This window comes from Oryctolagus cuniculus, chromosome 6 (assembly GCF_964237555.1).
Source record: "Oryctolagus cuniculus chromosome 6, mOryCun1.1, whole genome shotgun sequence".
Lineage (NCBI taxonomy): Eukaryota > Metazoa > Chordata > Mammalia > Lagomorpha > Leporidae > Oryctolagus > Oryctolagus cuniculus.
In genome coordinates, this window is record NC_091437.1 from 26,084,667 (window position 1) to 26,104,946 (window position 20,280).

Consider the following 20,280-nt stretch of genomic DNA (forward strand, 5'->3'; position numbering starts at 1 on the left):
TGGACCAAAGACAAGGGCACTGAGGAAGGTGACCACTAAGACCATTTAGGAGCCGTTATTTTTGGTTGAAGACAATTTCAGAGAGCAAGCTGTTCTACCAGTATTAAACAATAAGGTAGAGACACCACTGTGCCCAGAATTCATGATGTCTACCCATATGGAAAAGGGTATTTATTAACCATGAGCCTGATTACCACCAGCTCAGAGGGTAAATATAGAGGCAAGAATGACTTGGAAGAATGAAAACCAGACAGTGCACAGAAAGACAAGAGGAGGATGAAAGAGGTGTAGGGTTTCATCCCCCAACCCTTCAACTTGGGCCCCTCCTTACTTCCACAGCCTGCCTGGCAGAGGGCCAGGAGGGAGGGTATTGAGAAGCTCAATAAAAACCTCAGAGATTTATTGGCTGCTGCTTCTGAATACGGCCATCCTGCTGTGGCCTCTCGGGGGCATTTGCCGATGTAATCAGCCCAGAAAGAGAGTCATTCCAGCCAGGGGTGTAAATCACCCTTCACAAAGCTACTAGAGAGACATGTGGCCCTAGATAAGGAAGGAGACTGATGTGGCCTCTGTGCCCTTCCCTCCCTTCTCCTGCCCAAGGGGAGCTGGTTCCTGAGCTGTAATGCACTTTAAATGGAGTTTGTGCTTCATTTTAATCTATATCTGCCCTGCCGGTTTTATAGGAGAGCTGTGAAAGTGAACATCTGGCTGCCGAGCTACTGCACAAGGGCCTGTGTTCCCCAGCGCCACCCTATCTCTATGTACCTTTCTCAAGCCCCTCCCTCTCAGTAAGGTTAGGCAATCTGAAGCTGGAGAGCAAACAGCCCCCTCTTGCCCCTCCCCTCTGGAAAGAGGAATTTACAAAACAAAAGGTAACTAGGTGGTTGGGATGCTAGGGAAGGGCTGAGGCTCATGAACCAAAAAAGATGTGAAGTTGTCAAGGGGTATCCATTCTGCCTTGCCTCTTCTCCAGCAACCAAGCCAAGTTTGCATAGGAGGGGTGCCTCTCTATTACTAGTATCCCCCAAGGAATGGATCAAGAATCCAGGAACAGAGTCAAGTTGGTGGGTGGGGAGCAACACCCAATACCATCTGCAAGAGGTTAGCTTTTCTCTGAGAGTGCATGAGGTGCCTGGAGGATCTTTCTACCTGGGCACAGGAGTAGAGACTAGTATCAGTGGGCCTTAATAAAGGACTGGTAACCAAGGCTAGGGGAGGTTTGAGGAGCCTGTGCAAATAAACAGAACTCTAAGACTAATATTGACAACTCTTAGCATACTCTCTCCCCACCAACCATGTCCTCTGTGACTGCCAACACCTGCTAGATAAGCAGCATTGCCGTTGGGAACCTTGTGGTTAATGACGAATGAGCCAGTCCTTTCCAGAAAGATGATGTTACTCAGCCATCATTCAATTCGGTAATGTCTTTTGATTATGGATCCAGTTTTGTGCTAGGTGCAAAATGATGAAGACACAAACCCTACCTTTCAAACCAGATTATCAGGGCGTCAAGGTCCAGACTCTGTATCTTACTCCACTTTCATCTGTAATCTTGATTTTCTTCTCTTAAGGTTGGACTATATATGTGGATTATGCCTTCTTTCAAGTGTATTTTTCCTGTTGAGCCTTAATCCCTGCTGCTATCCTAAATTATGTTAGCAGTATAGTGAATAGTTAAGACTACAAGCTTTTATAGATTGCTCAGGTTCAATACCATTTACAATACTTGTTGGGTGATTTGGGACAAGTCATGTTTTTTGTGCTTTTGTTTCTTCATCTTTAGGGATAATAGTATCTATTGCAAATAATAGTTGTGAGAACTTAACAAGTACATATTGGGGGAAAGGGTTTAACATAGTTCCTGGCACCTAGCAAATCACTGAATAAATGATAACATCCCAGGCAGCATGTGGAGTTAATTCAGGAACTATGATGTTCCTCATCACCAAACCTGCTGATTTGGAGCTGGAGGTTGCCGTATTTCTTTTTTTGAAGATTCTTGTGGGCTTGGGTGCTTGTAGTGGTACAAACAACAAACCGTTTTCCTACTTTGTGCATTTAAAACATTTTTAAAACTTATTTCATTTTATGGGGGCCAGCACTGTGGCTCAGTGGGTTAAAGCAGCAGCCTGCAGTGATGGCATCCCATAAGAGTGCTGGTTTGAGTCCCCGATGTTTCACCTCCAATCCAGGTCCCTGCTAATGTGCCTGGGAAAGCAGTAGAAGATGGCCCAAATGCTTGGGCCCCTGCATCCACAAGGGAGACCAAGAAGAAGCTCCTGGTTCCTGGCTTAGGCCTGGCCCAGTACAGGCTGTTGCAGCCATATGGGGAGTAAGCGAGCAGATGGAAGATCTCTCTCTCTCTCCTTCTCTCTCTGTAACTCTGCTTTTCAAATAAAATAAAATAAATTTGCAGAGAGAAGAAGAGAGAAAGAGAGATCTTCCGTCTGCTGGTTCACTCCCCAAATGCGGATACACACACACACATTTTCCCTTCTCTCTAACTCTACCTTTCAAATAAATAAATCTTAAAAATAAATAAATTTACATGTGTAGATACACACACACACACATGCACATATCGAGAGGGAGGGAGGGAGGGAGAGAATATCTCCCTAACTGGCTGTAACTGACAGGGCTGACCAGATCTCTCACGTGGGTGCAGGGTCTCAAGCACTTGAGCCATCTTCAGCTGCTTTCTCAGGCACATGAGCAGGGAGCTGGATCAGAAGCGGTGCAGCTAGGACTCAACTGGCACCCATATAGGATGCCAGCATTGCAGGTGGCAGCTTAACCTGCTACATCACAACACCAGCCCCTTAAAATACTGCTTTTTAATTTTTTAATGTTTCTCATTCTTATTTTTTCATATTCTGTTTAAAATATTTATTTATTTATTTAATTTGAAAGGCAGAGCTACAGAGAGGCAGAGGCAGAGAGTGCGTGAGAAAAGTCTTCCATCTGCTGGTTCAGTTCCCAGATGGCCACAATGGCCAGAGCTGTGCTGATCCAAAGCCAGGAGCCAGGAGCTTCTTCCACATCTCCCACATGTGTGCAGGGACCCAAGAATTTGAGCCATCTTCCACTGCTTTCCCAGGTCTTAGATGTGAGATGGATTGGAAGTGGAGCAGCCGGGACTTGAACCAGTGTCCACACGGGATGGCGGCACTGCAGGCCACAGCCTTACCTGCAATGCCGCAGCGCCAGCGCCTCTCATTCTGATTTTTTTTATTAGCTTTTAACTGATTTAATATAGTTCATAGAAAAAATTCTAAGAATATGATATTCCCTTCCTCCCTCCTTAAAACATTTTAATATTTTGAGAGGCTGAGAGAGAGAGAGAGAGAGAGAGAGAGCGCACCCTCCTATCCACTGGTTGATTCCCAAATGCCTGCAATGGCAGGGACTGGACTGGGCTAATGCCAGGAGCCAGTAACTCAATCCAGGTCTCCCATGTGAGTGGTAGGAACTCAATTACTTGAGCCATCACTGCTGCCTCCCAGGGTCAGCATTAGCAGGAAGCTAGAGTCAGGAGCTGGAGCCAAGTATTAAACTCAGGTACTTCAATATGAAATGCAAGCATATTAACTACCAAGTTTTGTAGCTTCACAGACAGTACTGGAAGGCTCTGTTGGTTTGGCTGTCTGGTGAGGCCAGAGGATGACACTCATGGAGTGTGTGCAGGAGAATGACCACATGGTGATCCAAGAAGCAGAATTAGGAGGTGGGGGTGAGTTATAGGTTCTACTCAACTTTATATAATCAACCTTCCAATGATCACTGTCTTGTGAGGGTATGCTACCAATGATCTAAGGATATCCCACTAGGCTCATCTCCTAAGCATGATTGGATCAAATCTCCACCTTGTAGTATCATTAATTCATGACTTTGGGACTTAATTGTCAGCATGAGATGGGGAGCCATGTCATGTTCCAACTATGGCACCAACTTTTCAAGAACTTAAAATTGAGGCTTGGCCGGCGCCGCGGCTCACTAGGCTAATCCTCCGCCTAGCGGCGCCGGCACACCGGGTTCTAGTCCCGGTCGGGGCGCCGGATTCTGTCCCGGTTGCCCCTCTTCCAGGCCAGCCCTCTGCTGTGGCCCGGGAGTGCAGTGGAGGATGGCCCAGGTGCTTGGGCCCTGCACCCCATGGGAGACCAGGAAAAGCACCTGGCTCCTGGCTCCTGCCATCGGATCGGTGCGGTGCGCCGGCCGCAGCGCGCCGGCCGCGGCGGCCATTGGAGGGTGAACCAACGGCAAAGGAAGACCTTTCTCTCTGTCTCTCTCTCTCACTGTCCACTCTGCCTGTCAAAAAAAAAAAAAAAAAAATTGAGGCTTTTACAGATTTATTTTATTTTATTTATTTTTTGACAGTCAGAGTGGACAGTGAGTGAGAGAGAGAGAGAGAGAGGAAGGTCTTTCTTTTGCCGTTGGTTCACCCTCCAATGGCCGCTGTGGCCGGCGCACCGCGCTGATCCCATGGCAGGAGCCAGGTACTTGTCCTGGTCTCCTATGGGGTGTAGGGCCCAAGTACTTGAGCCATCCTCCACTGCACTCCCTGACTACAGCAGAGAGCTGGCCTGGAAGAGGGGCAACCGGGACAGAATCCGGCGCCCCGACCGGGACTAGAACCCCGTGTGCCGACGCCGCAAGGCGGAGGATTAGCCTAGTGAGCCACGGCGCTGGCCTGGCTTTTACAGATTTAGCATCCAGTACACTATGAATTATAGAAAGATACACTGTTCTTTGGTGAGAATTTGTTAACAGCAAAAATCACAAAGGGCAATGACTACTGAATCATATTGTCTGGGTTCAAAGCCCAACTCTGACATTTATTAGCTGTGTAACCTCAAATAAATGACTTAATTCCTCTGACCCTCAATTTTTGTATCTGCATGCCTGGCAGAACTGTTATGAAAATTAATTTGCTTTTATATAAATTGAGTTTAGAAAGTTATACAGTATGCAAGGAACACCTGAAAAAAGTTAGCTAATACTTTTATTCCTGAAAATTACATGAATCAGATAACATGGTTCCCCCACACAATGGGAGGATATTATAAGAACATGGTGCTGGGGCCCGCACTGTGGCACAGTAGGTTAATCCTCCGCCTGCAGTGCCGGCATCCCATATGGGCACTGGTTGTAGTCCCAGCTGCTCCTCTTCCAATCCAACTCTCTGCTATGGCCTGGGAAAGCAGTAGAGGATGGCTCAAGTCCTTGGGCCCCTACACCCATGTGGGAGACTGGATGAGGCTCCTGGCTCCTGGCTTTGAGTCGGTGCAGCTTTGGCTGTTGCAGCCATCTGGGGAGTGAACCAGCGACGGAAGACCTTTCTCTCTGTCTCTCCCTCTCACTGTCTGTAACTCTATCTCTCAAATAAATAAAATCTTTAAAAAGAAAAAAAAAAAAAAAAAAAAAAAACATGGTGCCTTTGGGCAAACACAACTTTTCAATGAGTAGATAACTAAGTCCAAGCTTTTTGTCTTGAGACACAGAACTTGCTACTTAATTAAGATTACTGAAATGTGAATATATGTACAACAATGTCTTCCCAGGTCAGGGCTTAAATCTGTCTTTCTGGGGAGAATTATCAGGAAATGAGGCACTAGGACAGGCAGTGAACTGGGAACCATCCTCACACTTGGAAGAAGAGGTGTTTCAAGAAGTTTTCCCCTTGGGCTACTGGGAATCCCTGCTTGGGGGACAGGGATACATGTGTGGGTCAAATGAAGAAGAGCAGTGTTCCCCCAGGTGCCTCCACCTAACACAGCAGCAGCTCCCCTCTCCTTTGTCCTGCCAGCCCTCTGAGCTCCGAGCTCAGGCAGAGGGTCAGGGAGGTAGCTGAACTCTTGATGACAGGCAGGCGCAGTAGGCAGCAGTGGAGGCTGCAGGCACTAGCTGGCTGTCCTGGAGAATACAGCACTGCCCTCTGCTGTGAGGTCTGCACATGGCAATTCAGGGCACGGGCAATGCACAAAGAACCTCGCAAAAAAACCAATCCAGTCGCCCAGGTTGCCCTGCGACTACAACCCTTCTTCCCTCTCAATTAAAAAAAGATAGGTAAAAAAAAGTTTTCCTGCTTCAGAACCTAGAGAGGTTATTTCTGTCTCTATTCTATCTCAGCCTAGGCTTCAGAGCACTTTGCTCTTTTCTAGTCCTGGGCTATCAGTGCTACTAAGCTAATGCCAGAAAATGATAATGTTCATCCAATTCCATGCCACCCTTGGCCAAATCAGGCTATGCCTCACTGTTCAGATAAAGCTTACCCACCTTAAGGAGCTCTAAGGAAGCAAAGCCTGGGATGAAGCTGAAGATTGCAGTTTCAAAGATTCTTCTTATGTCTAATGATCTTACTTGATACTTTTATTTTATTTGTATCAGTATATCACAAATCTCTACTTCCAAGCACCCTAAATCCTAAACTTGTGCTTATGAGAAACAGAGTAAAGAGTTTGGAAAAGTCAAAACTCCACTGCAGACTGGAACCTTTCGAGCCTCATCCAGATCAATGAGAATGCCAATCATCTTGGTTTTCCTTTTTAAAAAAGTTAAACCAAGATTGCTAATGTGTGTGTGTGTTTTTTTTTTTTTTTTTTTTTTTTACAGAGAGGCAGAGGCTCAGAGACAGAAACAGAGACAGACAGACAGACAGAGAGGCAGAATGAGCTCTCATCTGCTGGTTTACTCCCTAAACACTCACAATAAAAATGAGTGTTGTGGGGCCAGCGCTGTGGCATAGTGGGTAAAGTCTTTGCCTGCAGTTCCAGCATCCCATATGGGCACCGGTCCGAGTCCTGGCTGCTCCACTTCCAATCCAGCTCTCTGCTTTGGCCTGGGAAAGCAGTAGAAGATGGCCCAAGTTCTTGGGCTCCTGTACCCACTTGGGAGACCTGGAAGAAGCTCCTGGCTCCAGATTGGCACAGCTCCAGCCACTGCGGCCAATTAGGGAGTGAACCAGCAGATGGAAGACCTCTCTTTATCTGCCTCTCCTTCTCTCTCTGTGTGACTCTGACTTTCAAGTAAAAATAAATAAATCTTTTTTTTAATTTTTAATTTTTATTTTTTTATTTTTTGACAGGCAGAGTGGACAGTGAGAGAGAGAGAGAGAGAGAAAGGTCTTCCTTTGCCGTTGGTTCACCCTCCAATGGCCGCCACGGCCGGTGCGCTGCAGCCGGCACACCGCGCTGATCCCATGGCAGGAGCCAGGTACTTATCCTGGTCTCCTATGGGGTGCAGGGCCCAAGTATTTGGGCCATCCTCCACGGCACTCCCTGGCCACAGCAGAGAGCTGGCCTGGAAGAGGGGCAACCGGGACCGAATCTGGTGCCCCGACCGGGACTAGAACCTGGTGTGCCGGCGCCGCAAGGCGGAGGATTAGCCTAGTAAGCCGCGGCGCCGGCAAAATAAATAAATCTTTAAAAAAAAAAAAATCAATGAGTGTTGTGCTGCAGCAGATTTTAGACCCAACTTGGGTATCTGCATCCCATATCAGAGTGCAGGTTTGAGTCCTGGCTACTTGGCTTCTGATTCAGTTTGCTGCTTACATATTCTGAAAAACAGCAGATGATAGCTCAATTGCTTGGGCCCCTGTAACCCTCGTGGGAGATCTGTATGGAGTTTCTGGCTCCTAGTTTCTGCTTGTCTCAGAGGTTGCAGCTATTTGGGAGTAAACAAATGGAGAGAAGATATCTCTTTCTCTGTGTCTTTCCCTGTCTCCGTCACTCTGCCTTTCAAATAAATGCATAACCCACCCCCCCTTTTTTTTAAATGTTTGTAATGGTCAGGGCTGGGTTGAAGCCGGGAGCTTGGAATTCAATCCAGATCTCCTCCATAGGGGAGGGACCTCAGTACTTGAACCATCACTGCTGCCTCCCAAGGTATGCATTAGCTGGAAGCTGGAATGAGATGGAACCCAGGAATTCTGATATGAGATGTGAGTGTCCCAAGTGACACCTTGGCCAGCAGGTCAAACACTCATCCCTATCTTTTTTTTTTTTTTTTTTAAGATTTATTTATTTGAAAGACAGAGTTACAGAGAGGCAGAGAGAAAGAGAGAGAGGTCTTCCATCTGCTGGTTTTCTCCCCAGATGGCTGCAACGGCAGGAGCTGCACCAATCTGAAGCCAGGAGCTTCCTCCAGGTCCCCAAAATGGGTGCAGGGGCTCAAGGACTTGGGGCATCTTCTACTGCTTTTGCAGGCCATAGCATAGAGCTAGATCAGAAGTGGAGTAGCCGAGACTCGAACCAGCACCAAAATGGGATGCTGGTACTGCAGGTGGCTGCTTTACCCACTATGCCACAGCACTGGCCCCTATCTTTAACTTTTAAGCCTAAATACTACATGGTACTGTCTGGGATAGACTTTTTTTTTTTTTTTTTTTTTTTTTTTGACAGGCAGAGTGGACAGTGAGAGAGAGAGAGAGAGAGAAAGGTCTTCCTTTGCCGTTGGTTCACCCTCCAATGGCCGCCGCGGCCGGCGCACCGCGCTGATCCGATGGCAGGAGCCAGGAGCCAGGTGCTTTTCCTGGTCTCCCATGGGGTGCAGGGCCCAAGCACTTGGGCCATCCTCCACTGCACTCCCTGGCCACAGCAGAGAGCTGGCCTGGAAGAGGGGCAACAGGGACAGAATCTGGCGCCCCGACCAGGACTGGAACCCGGTGTGTCGGCGCCGCAAGGCGGAGGATTAGCCTAGTGAGCCGTGGCGCCGGCCTGGGATAGACTTTTAGGTAACTCATACCATGGAACAGTCTAGGAAAGGAAAGTCAAGTATAATACTGAAGAATCTAGTTTCAAAAGTTTGCTTAATTCCAGAGCAGTGGTTCTCAAGCCTTAGTAAACATCAAAATCACCAGGATTAGGAAGTTTTTAAAACCCAGATTTCTTAAGCCAGACTTAAAAAGTTTTTTTTTTTTTTTTTTTTTTTTTTTTTTGGCAGGCAGAGTGGATAGTGAGAGAGAGAGAGAGAGAGAGACAGAGAGACAGAGAGAAAGGTCTTCCTTTGCCGTTGGTTCACCCTCCAATGGCCGCCACGGCCAGCGCGCTGCGGCTGGCGCACTGCGCTGATCCGATGGCAGGAGCCAGGTGCTTCTCCTGGTCTCCCGTGGGGTGCAGGGCCCAAGCACTTGGGCCATCCTCCACTGCACTCCCTGGCCACAGCAGAGAGCTGGCCTGGAAGAGGGGCAACCGGGACAGAATCTGGCGCCCTGACCGGGGCTAGAACCCGGTGTGCCGGCGCCGCAAGGCGGAGGATTAGCCTAGTGAGCCGCGGCGCCGGCTTAAAAAGTTGATTTTATAGCAGACAGTATTGTGGTGCAGTGGATTAAGCTGTGGCCTGCCACATTGGCATCCCATATCTGAATGCTAGTTCAAGTCATAGCTGTTCTGCTTCTGCCAGATCTCTGCTGATGCACCAGGAAAAGCAGTGGAAGACAGCCCATGGGCCCCAGTCACCCATGTGGGAGACCCAGAAGGAGTTCTGGGCTCCTGACTTTGTCCTGGATCAGCTTGGGCTATTGTGGTCATTTGGGGAGTTGACCAGCAGACAGAAAATCTTTCTCTCAGCCTCTTCTCTCTCTGTAACTCTGCCTTTCAAATTAAAAAAAAAAAAAAAAAAAAAAAAGTTGATTTCATAGAATGGTGAGTTGGATGGGGGATGGATAATACAGTTAAACAGAAGGAATATGTTCTAGTGTTTGACAAGACAATAGGGTGGTTATGGTTTATAATAATTATGGGGATGGCATTGTGGCATAATGAGTTAAGCCACCACATGTGATACCAGCATTCCCTAAGCACCAATTCAAGTCTTGGCTGCTCCACTTCCAACCCAGTTCCTTGCTAATGTGCCTAGGAAAGAAGAAGAAGACAGCCCAAGTCCTTGGGTCCCTGCACTCACATGAGAGACCCAAATGAAGCTCCTGGTTCCTGGCTTTGGCCTGCCTGGCTTAACCCTGACTATTGTGACCACCTGCTTCTTTGCCTTTCAAATAAATAAAAATAAGTAAATAAATGTTTAAGAAAACAGATCACACACACAAAATATTTATTTACTTATTTGAAAGGTAGGTTACAAAGAGAGGACTTCCTGTCGTTGCTTCACTCCCCAAATGACTGCAATAGCCAGGAACTTCATCTGGGTTTCCCACATGGGTGGCAGGGCCCAATCACTTAGGCCATCTTCTGCCACTTTCCCAGGCCATCAGCAGGTAGCTGGATCAGAAGTCGAACAGCCAAGACAGGAACTGGCGTTCACAGGGGATGTTAGTGTTACAGGCAGCAGCTTTACCCACTAAGCCACAATGCCAGCCCCTATTATATCTTTTATAAAGAACTCCTCCAAAGGGGCTGGCTCTGTGGTACAGCAGATAAAGCTTCCGCCTGCAGTGCCGGCATCCCATATGGGCACCAGTTCCAGACCTGGGTGCTCCACTTCCGATCCAGCTCCCTGCTATGGCCTGGAAAAGCAGTAGAAGATGGCCCAAGTGCTTTGGCTACTATGCCTGTGTGGGAGACCCAGAAGAAGCTCCTGGCTCCTGGCTTTAGAGCAGTTCAGCTCCAGACATTGAGGCCACCTGGGGAATGAACCAGCGGATGGAAGGTCTCTCTATGCCTCTACCTCTCTGTAACTCTGTTCTTCAAAAAAAATAAATAAATGTTTAAAAAATAAAGACCTCCTCCAAGACCTGGAAGAAGCTCCTGTCTCATGGCTTTGGCCTGGCCCAGCCCTGGCCATTACAACCATTTGGGAGTGAATCAGCAAATGTAAGATGTCTCTGTCTCTCCCTCCCTCCCCACCCCCACAACTCTGCCTTTCAAATAAACAAAATAAATACTCACAAAAAAGGCGGGCAGGGTGATGTTGTGGAATGGTGGGTTAAGAACTCTCTCTGCACCCATGTAGGAGACCGGGAAGAAGTTCCTGGCTCCTGGTTTCTGCTCAGCCCAGCCCCAGGCATTGTGGTCATTTGAGGAGTATACCAGCAGATGGAAGATCTCTGTCTTTCCTTTTCTCTCTCTTTAACTGTAACTTTCAAATAAATAAATGAATCTTTAAAAGAAAACTAAAAGAAGAGTTAGAAGATTCCTAACACAAAAAAAAATGACAAATTTTTAAAGAACTAGAAATGTTAATTACCCTGACTTGATCATCACACACTGTATTCATGCTATTTATGAACCGAATTATCACAATGTAACCTATAAATACATACAATTATTATTTGTCAATTAAAATACATAAAACAGGGGCTGGCATTGTTGTGTAGCAGGTAAAGTCACTGCCTGTGATGGTGGCATCCCACATGGGTGCCAGTTTGAGTCCAGATTGTTCCACTTCTGATCCAGCTCCCTGCTAATGCCCTGGGGAAAGCAGAAGATGCCCCAATGGTTGGGCCCCTGCTATCCAAGTGGGAAATCCAAATGAAGTCCCTAGCTCCTGGATTCTGCCTGGCCTCGTCCAGGCCACTGCAGCCATCTGGGGAGTGAACCAGCAGATAGAAAATCTCTCTCTCTCTCTCTCTCTCTCTCTCTCTCTCTCTCTCTGTCTCTCCTCTACAACTCTTTCAAGTGAATAAAAAAATCTTTTCTTTAAAAAAATACATAAAGGTGAAAGCATTGTGGTGTGGCGGGTAATGCCACCACCTGTAACGTTGGCACTCTGGTTTGTGTCCTAGCTGTTCCACTTCCAATCCAGCTCCTTGATATCGGCCTGGGGAAAGCAGCGGAAGATGGCTCCAGTTTTTGGGCCCCTACCACACATGGGAGATCCAAAAGAAGTTCCTGGCTCCTGACTTCATCCTGCCCCAGCTCTGGACGTTGTAGCCCCCTAAGGAGTGAACCAGTAATGTAGGGTCTCTCTCTCTCACTGTCTTTCCATCTCTCTCTGTGACTTTCTTTTCTTTTTTTTTTTTTTTAAAGATTTACTTTATTTATTTGAAAAGACAGAGTTACAGAGAGATAGAGGAAGAGAGAGAGAGAGAGAGAGGAGGTCTTTCATCTGCTGGTTCAATCCCCCAGTGACCACAAAGGCCGGAGCTGAGCTGTTCCCAAGCCAGGGGCCAGGAGCTTCTTCTGGGTCTCTCACATGGTACAGAGGCCCAAGCATTTGGGCCATCCTCTGCTGCTCTTCCCAGTTGCATTAGCAGAGAGCTGCATCAGAAGTGGTACAGCCTGGATTCATATGGGCCCAAATGGGATGCCAGTGCCACAAGTGGTAGCTTTACCTGATACCCATGGCACTGGCCCTTGGACTTCCAAATAAATAAACCAATCCTAAAAAATACATAAAGAAAAAAACCTTAAAAAACTCAGATTTCTGGGCCTTAACGTAATAGGTTCTGATTTAGTAAGTCTGAAGTGAACCTGAAAATTTCCATCTCAAACAAAGTCAGATGATGCTGATGGTCCAAGGACCCAGCTGAGAACTAGCAGCTTACAGAAAAGCACTTTGGTCTTAGCTGTGAACAAAGACAGTTACACCACTATGTCCAAAGGAGTCTAAATGAGTAACCTCTCCCTTTTATATATTCTAGGAGCAGTCTGGACTCACAATTGCTTCTCATTCTGCAATGTTTATTTTCTATTTGAAAAAAAAAGAGAGAGAGAGAGAGAGAGAGAGAAGGGGAACAAGAAAACAGAGAGAAAGAAGGTGGAAAATTGTTCTGCCTATGCAGAAGCCCAGCATGAGAGAGAGAACTGGCTGGTTTGTGAGGAACCATGAGTAGTTGGACAGAGGCTTGCAGGAGCTCCTGGAAGCAACACACATCTCTATGAACTCAAGGCCACATCTTCACAGGGTCAGCTCCAAGACTCAGGTGCCAGCCAGCCACCAGCCAGCACTCTGATGAAATCTAGACAATCCCAGGCCTAAAATTACAACAGTTTGGCAGCCCGTTGGCTCGTGAACATCTTTTAACAAAGAATCTTGAAGCTATGTAGACGACATCCTCTATAAAGCCTCTATATAGCTGCACAGATGACGGCCTCTTTCTGCTCAGGGTTTCTACAGTATCCTTGGTGACTCCTTAGCAGCCAGTGGCTGACCTGTTCTCAGGGACAAACATCCTTCACCAGCAGGGCAATCTGCCCCCTCAGCTGCCGCTCCCCTTCCTCTGCTTTGCTCTGGCTTCGGCACTTCAGCAGCTCAGCCTTGTGCTCCAGGTGATGCATAGGACAGTAGCTCTGTGGTTCACACAGTTCCTGAAAGGCAGAGGACAGAGTAAGAGATTTCCTAGACTGTGGAACTTTGCCTACCAAGCATGACAGAACATGGCTGCCAGCAGTGGCTGAGAAGGAATAGCAGCAGGCCCTGGGAACTGCATGCTAAAAGTGGCTCTCCCAAGAGTTAGCTCCCCTTTACCGTATATTCTGGAAAGAAGTCTCTGTAACCCCCTTTGAGGATATACAGCTCTGGGTAGTGTAATGCCGGATACCGGTTCAGCGCCCTGTCCTCTTCTCTTAGAGAGCGGCACCTTTAGAGAAAACCCAGAGATAAGTGGGGAAGGCAGCAAGGGCACTATCAGACACGTTGTCACTGGGGAAGGAGGGAGGAAGACAAACTTATTAACCCCAAAGGACCTTCAGATCTCACTGTCTTTGCAAAGGGAGGTCGAAGGAGCACCTCCCTTCCCTCTTCCCTCCATTAGGGCCTCACTCCTAATCCTTTTTACTTTACTGCTCCAAATTTTTGGGGTTTAGAAATTCCATTCTTCTGGCCAGTGCTGAGCTCACTAGGCTAGTCCTCCGCCTATGGCACCGGCACCCTGGGTGCTTGTCCCGGTTCGGGAGCCGGATTCTGTCCTGGTTGCTCCTCTTCCAGTCTAGCTCTCTGCTGTGGCCCGGGGAAGGCAGTAGAGGATGGCCCAAGTGCTTGGGCCCTGCATCTGCATGGGAGATCAGGAGGAAGCACCTGGCTCCTGGCTTCGGATTGGCGCAGTGTGCTGGCCATAGCGGCCATTTAGGGGGTGAACCAATGGAAAGAAGACCTTTCTTTTTGTCTTTCTCTCTTACTGTCTAACTCTGTCAAAAAAAAAAAAAAAGAAAGAAAGAAAGAAAGAAAGAAAGAAAGAAAGAAAGAAAGAAAGAAAGAAAGAAAGAAAGAAAGAAAGAAATTCCATCCTTCTACCTTCCTCACATGCTGCAAGCTGTGGTGGAGAGCACTCACTCAGCTGCCCTCTTTGAACTGCTGTGGGGACTCCACCTTAAGATCCAGCACAATCACCCGCTCTACACAGACACTCACATTCGGGGGCCCCTCTCGGAGGAGAATTCACAGTGGAACACGAGGATTATTCTTTTCTGGACATCCAAGGGGACAATGGGCTTCTTCAGAAAGAAGTTACGCAGTTCTTCTTGACTGTACAAGTTTAAGGCGCCCTGCCGAAGAAGAATTTTATTTTATTTTATTTTTTTAAAGAAGAATTTTAAATATTTCCTCAAGGGCCTATGGATGCTATGAAATACTGTCAATACTTAGAAATGGCTGTGATCCCATCCTAGGATATTTGGGCCAAAAAAGCCAAATTATAAGCACTTTCAGGGCAAAGACTTAAGAATGAAGGTACTTCAAAAAATTCATAGAATAATGAAGTGAAACATTTATTTTATTGCAAGATATTTTTGAAATTCAAGCAAAGTTTTTTCAAATATGTATCTCCCATGAACTTTCTAAAGATCCCTTGTTTATCTTTCTTTGTCTCTAGCCCTAGGGCCTAGCACAGAGCTTGGTATGCAGTAAATGCCCAATAAAGTGTTCATAGAACTAAACTGCCTGAAGTATAGGGACCGCTACAAGGAATGTCCATGAGCAGTGTTTGCAGAGTGCTTCTCAGTCCTGATATTAATTCTTTCATTTCCAGGTTGGAGCCCTTTGACTACTGTAGAAAAGAGAGACAGGCCTAAGAAAGAAAGGGAAAGTAAGTTATTGAAGGTATAAAGAATTAAAACAGGTGGCTGGCATTGTAGCAGAGAGCTAAGCTGCTGTCTGCAAAGCTGGCATCCCTTAACTGAGCAGTGGTTTCAGTCCCAACTGCTGTTTTTCCGATACAGCTCCCTGTGAATGCATCTGGGAAAGCAGCAGTTGATGGCCCAAGTGTTTGGGCCCCTGCTACCCATTTGGGAGACCTGGATGGAGCTCCAGGCTACTGGTTTTAGCCTGGGCCAACCCCAGCAATTGTGGCCACTTGGGGAATGAACCACCAGGTGGAAGATCTCTCTGTTTCTACCCTATTCAAATAAATAATTTTTTAAAAAGTTTATTTATTTATTTGAAAAGCAGTTACAGAGGCAAAGAAAGAGAGAGAGATCTTCCATACACTGGTTCACTCCCCAAGTGGCCGCAATGGCCAGAGTTGGGCCAGTTGGAATAGGAGCTGGGCTGATCTGAAACCAGGAACCTGGAGCTTCTTCGTGGGTGCAGGGGCCCAAGGACTTGGGCCATCTTCTATTGCTTCCTCAGGCCATAGCAGAGAGCTGGATAGGAAGTGACTTTACCCACAGCACTGGCCCCAAATAAATAAATCTTTTTTTTTTTTTTTTAGGCAGCCAGGCCAGTCACAGTCTTTTTTTAAATGCTTTTTTTTTCTTTGACAGGCAGAGTTAGACAGTGAGAGAGAGAGAGACAGAGAAAGGTCTTCCTTTTTCCATTGGTTCACCCCACAAGTGGCCGCTATGGCTGGCCAGTGCTCTGCGGCTGGCACGCTACACCGATCCAAAGCCAGGAGCCAGGTGCTTCCTCTGGTCTCCCATGAGGGTACAGGGCCCAAGGACCTGGGCCATCCTCCACTGCACTCCTGGACCACAGAAGAGAGCTGGACTGAAAGAGGAGCAACGGGGGCAGAATCTAGTCAGTGCCCCAACCAGGACTAGAACCCGGGGTGCCAGTGCTACAGGCGGAGGATTAGCCTAGTGAGCCGCGGCATTGGCTATAAATAAATCTTAAAAAAAAAAAAAATTAAAACAGGAATGAGAACTTCAGTCTTTTTTTTTTTTTTTTTTTTTTTGAGAGAACTTCAGTCTTGATGTGTTCCAATTGCGTGACTTTTGTCCTGGACCTAGAGTCCATAGGATGCTTTGTCCACAAACTCTTATCAATAAAGAATTATCTCTGACCCCTTCCCTGCTAATATTCATAATGTACTCTCACCTGGATGTGTCCTCCCAGGTACTCATATGGATAGCGGCAATCGATGATATAAAACTTTTCAATCAGACCCTGGAACTTTCCCAATAGTAAATCAGCCACCTGCACAGAAACAGTAACTCTCAGGGACAGCACTGCCAGTCACCCAGATCCTTACATGCACACTCCCAGTAGTCACCCAGGATTCCACCATCTGCCCAGCCTCCAAAGGCAGCCTGTATCTGAAATGTGGCAATGGTTTAGCCCTATCACACATAAGATGATGAAATAGGAAGTGGTTTTTGTAAAGAAATAAAATAGCTGGTATTGCCAAGATACCAAGGAAGACCGCATACTGGTACCCATTTGGAGGCAGGCAAGACTGCAGTCAGTCCCTCAGAAGACACCCAAGGACTTCTGCAGTGGCAGAGGTGGCAGCCAGAGGTCCTGATTTTGCAAAAAAGAGTTGAGAAATGATTCCCCACCCACCCACCATTATACAGAAAGCAAGTCTTTCACAAAAGGATATGTAAGAAGGTTGATACATAGAGAAGGAAAGTTAAGCCACTGGTAGGAGTGTAACTGTCTTCAGTCTTTTTTACAAAGGTAACTTTGTAAATATATTTTCTTTTTTTTTTTTTTTTTAAGATTTATTTATTTGAAAGTCAGAGTTACACAGATAGAGAAGAGGCAGAGAGAGAGAGAAGTCTTCCGTCCGATGGTTCACTCCCCAGGTGGCCGCAACGGCCAGAGCTGTGCTGATCTGAAGCCAGGAGCCAGGAGCTTCTTCCAGGTCTCCCATGCAGGTGCAGGGGCCCAAGCACTTGGGCCATTCTCTACTACTTTCCCAGGCCATAGCAGAGAGCTGGATTGGAAGTGGAACAGCCGGGACACTAGAACCAGTGCCCATATGGGATGCCAGGGTTTCAGGCCAGGGTGTTAACCAGCTGCGCCACAGTGCCAGCCCCTGTAAATATATTTTCAAAAATGCAATTACACCTCAAAAACACTAATATGATATGTTTTCTTTGATTTGTGGAAACACAGAGTACCAAAAAAAGTAAATAGAAAAAAAGTAAAAATAAATATTTTGTTCTCAAAGAAAATAGGTAGTTACACTTTGACTCAGTAAATCTTTTCTAACATCTTTTTTTCTTTTCCACTTCAGACAGGTATTGTGCCAATGTCATAACGAGGTTTACAGAGAGGCACATTTCACAAAGATGTGTGTACATTCAATCACCACACTTATGAACCACAAAAAGGATTTATTTTCTAGCATCTTAAGTAAACATAAAAGTATTCCAAGATTGGAGCTAGCATTGTGATACAATGGGTTAAGCCACTACTTGTAATAATGGCATCCCAGTTTGACTCCTGGTTTGCTCTGCTTCTGATCCAGCTCTCTGCCAATGCACTTGGGGAAACAAATGAAGATGGATCTCGTACTTTGGCCCTCATCACCCAGGTGAGACACCCAGATGGAATTCTGGACTCCTGGTTCTGACCTAGACTAGCTCTAGTTGTTGCAGTAACTTGGGAGGTGAACCAGTGAATAGATTTCTCTCTCTCTATGCCTCTATCTCTGTTGCTCTTTCAAAATAATTAATTAAATCTTAAAAAAAAAAAAAATAAAGGGGCTCGCACTGTGGACTAATGGGTTAAGCTGCTACCTGCAGAGCGAGCATCCCATATGGGAGCCAGTTTGAGTCTCGGCTGCTCCATTTCAGATCCAGGTCCCTGCTAATGTGCCTGGGAAAGCAGTAGAAAATCATCCAAGTTCTTGGGTCCCTGCACCCATGTGGGAGACCCAGAAGAAACTCCTGGTCCTAGCTTCAGCCCGGCCCAATTCTGGCTATTGGGAAGTGAATCAGAGGATAGAACATCTCTCTTTCTCTTTCTCTCTCCCTCTCTGTAACTCTTCCTTTCAAATAAATAAATCTTTAAAAAATAAAAATTAGGGACCAGCGCTGTGGCATAGTAGGTAAAGCTGCCACCTATAGTGCTGGCATCCCACGTGCGTGCCAATTCGAGTCCTGGCTTCTCCACTTCCAATCCAGCTCCCTGTTACAGCTTGGGAAAGCAGAAGATGGCCCAAGTCTTTGGGCCCCAGCACCCGTGTGGGAGACCCAGAAGAAGCTCCTGGCTCCTGGCTTCGGATCAGCGCAGCTCTGGTCGTTGCGGCCACCTGGGGAGTGAACCAGCGGATGGAAGAACTCTCTCTCTCTGCCTCTCATCTCTGTATAACTCTGACTTTCAAATAAACAAATCTTTAAGCTCCCTTTCAAATAAATAAATCTTTAAAAAATAAAAATTAGGGACCGGCACTGTGGCTTAGAAAGTAAAGCCGCTGCCTGCAGTGCTGGCATCCCATGTGGGGGGCAATTCGAGTACTGGCTTCTCCACTTCCAATCCAGCTCCCTATTACAGCTTGGGAAAGCAGTAGAAGATGGCCCAAGGAGCCGCTACACCCATGTGGGAGACCTGGAAGAAGCTCCTAGCTCCTGGCTTCAAAGCAGCCCAGCTCTGGCAGTTACGGCCATCTGGGGAGTGAACCAGCAGATGGAAGACCTTCTCCCTCCCTCCCTCTCCCTCTCCCTCTCCCTCATCCTTTCTCTCTCTCTCTCTCTCTCTGCCTCTGCTTCTCTGTAACTATGACTTTCAAATAAATAACTATTTTTAAAAAATGAAAATTAACAATAAAAACAGATATAGATGCAATACGTTAACCTCAGGATTGTTTTAGTTTATCAACATATTAGAAATGATTAAATATTCCAAAACAAGTTTGATTAAAAAAAGAGTAAACAGGATTAACTAAATTTAAACAATATTAGGCCGGCGCCGCGGCTCACTAGGCTAATCCTCCGCCTAGCGGCGCCGGCACACCGGGTTCTAGTCCCGGTCGGGGCGCCGGATTCTGTCCCGGTTGCCCCTCTTCCAGGCCAGCCCTCTGCTGTGGCCAGGGAGTGCAGTGGAGGATGGCCCAGGTGCTTGGGCCCTGCACCCCATGGGAGACCAGGAAAAGCACCTGGCTCCTGGCTCCTGCCATCGGATCAGTGCGGTGCGCCGGCCGCAGCGCGCCGGCCGCGGCGGCCATTGGAGGGTGAACCAACGGCAAAGGAAGACCTTTCTCTCTGTCTCTCTCTCTCACTGTCCGCTCTGCCTGTCAAAATAAATAAATAAATAAATAAATAAATAAATAAAAATAAAAATAAAAATAAAAATAAAAAAAGAAAAAGAGCGATCTCCATCCACTGGTTGACTCTCAAATGCCTGCAACAGCTGGATCTGGGCCATTCCAAAGCCAGGAGCCCAGAACTTAAACTGGGTTTCACATGAGTGGCAGGAGCTAAAGTACTTGAGGCACCACTTGCTGCCTCCCAGAGTGTGCATTAGCAGGAAACAAACTGGAAGTGAAGCTGAACTAGAACCTTCGCACTCTGGTACAGAAAGTAGGTATCCCAAGCAGCATCCCAACTGCTGTGCTGAATACCCATCCCAATAATCCCACCTTTATAAAACAGATATTAGCATAAAATCTAGAAGGCCATAAGGACAATATTATTTGTGATTATCTTGGGTAGAGAGATTCCAAGTAGAATGACCCAATAATTATTGTATAAATAAGGAGATTTTGGAAATGAACAAGAACAGTATCAATAATTATCCTCACTGGGGCCGGTGCTGTGGCCTAGCAGGTAAAGCCGCCATGCCAGTGACCCATCTGGGTGCCGGTTCAAGCCTGGCTGCTCCACTTCCAATCCAGCTTTCTGCTAAGGTCTGGGAAAGCAACAGAGAATGGCCCAGGTTCTTGGCTCCCTGCATCTATCTGCATGGGAGAGCTGGAGGAAGCTCCTGGCTCCTGGCTTCGGATCGGCCCAGCTCCAGCTAAGGAGTGAACCAGTGGATGGAGGACCTCTCTGTCTCCCTCTTTCTCTCTCTACCTTTCTGTAACTCTGCCTTTCAAATGAATAAATAAATCTTTAAAAAAATGTTTTCATTGTTTTTCTGCCTTTTAGTTAGAAATAGGATCATAAAATGTAAAACAGGATGTACAGTTACTCTAACTGAATGAGCTTTCTTTTTTGTGTTTTGTAGTTTGTTTTCTTCTCTCCTTTTTTTTCTCCCTCCCCTCTTTTTTAAACAGATTAAAATAAG

General features: G+C 46.7%; 1 protein-coding gene and 1 non-coding gene across 13 annotated transcripts in view; both read right to left on the reverse strand.

The window, feature by feature from the left end:
* Window positions 1-12,551: 12,551 nt before the first annotated feature.
* The window catches only part of CDC25C (cell division cycle 25C), a 38,622-nt gene continuing 30,893 nt past the window's right edge, over window positions 12,552-20,280 (reverse strand). For 8 of the 12 annotated variants that reach the window (XM_051843426.2, XM_008255092.4, XM_008255084.4 and 5 more), the window contains 4 exons: window positions 16,144-16,242; window positions 14,242-14,375; window positions 13,360-13,471; window positions 12,552-13,199 (listed from right to left, as the gene is read on the reverse strand). In XM_051843426.2, coding sequence (XP_051699386.1) covers window positions 13,050-13,199; window positions 13,360-13,471; window positions 14,242-14,375; window positions 16,144-16,242 — 495 coding nt within the window. In that variant the 3' untranslated portion in view covers window positions 12,552-13,049. The remainder of the gene's footprint in view (window positions 13,200-13,359; window positions 13,472-14,241; window positions 14,376-16,143; window positions 16,243-20,280) is intronic. The other 4 variants (XM_051843425.2, XM_051843423.2, XM_051843427.2 and 1 more) reach the window with 3 other exon arrangements.
* LOC127490879 (small nucleolar RNA U13) lies at window positions 17,282-17,387 on the reverse strand. The gene has a single exon (XR_007919268.1). It is a non-coding gene; the product is annotated as a small nucleolar RNA U13 (small nucleolar RNA).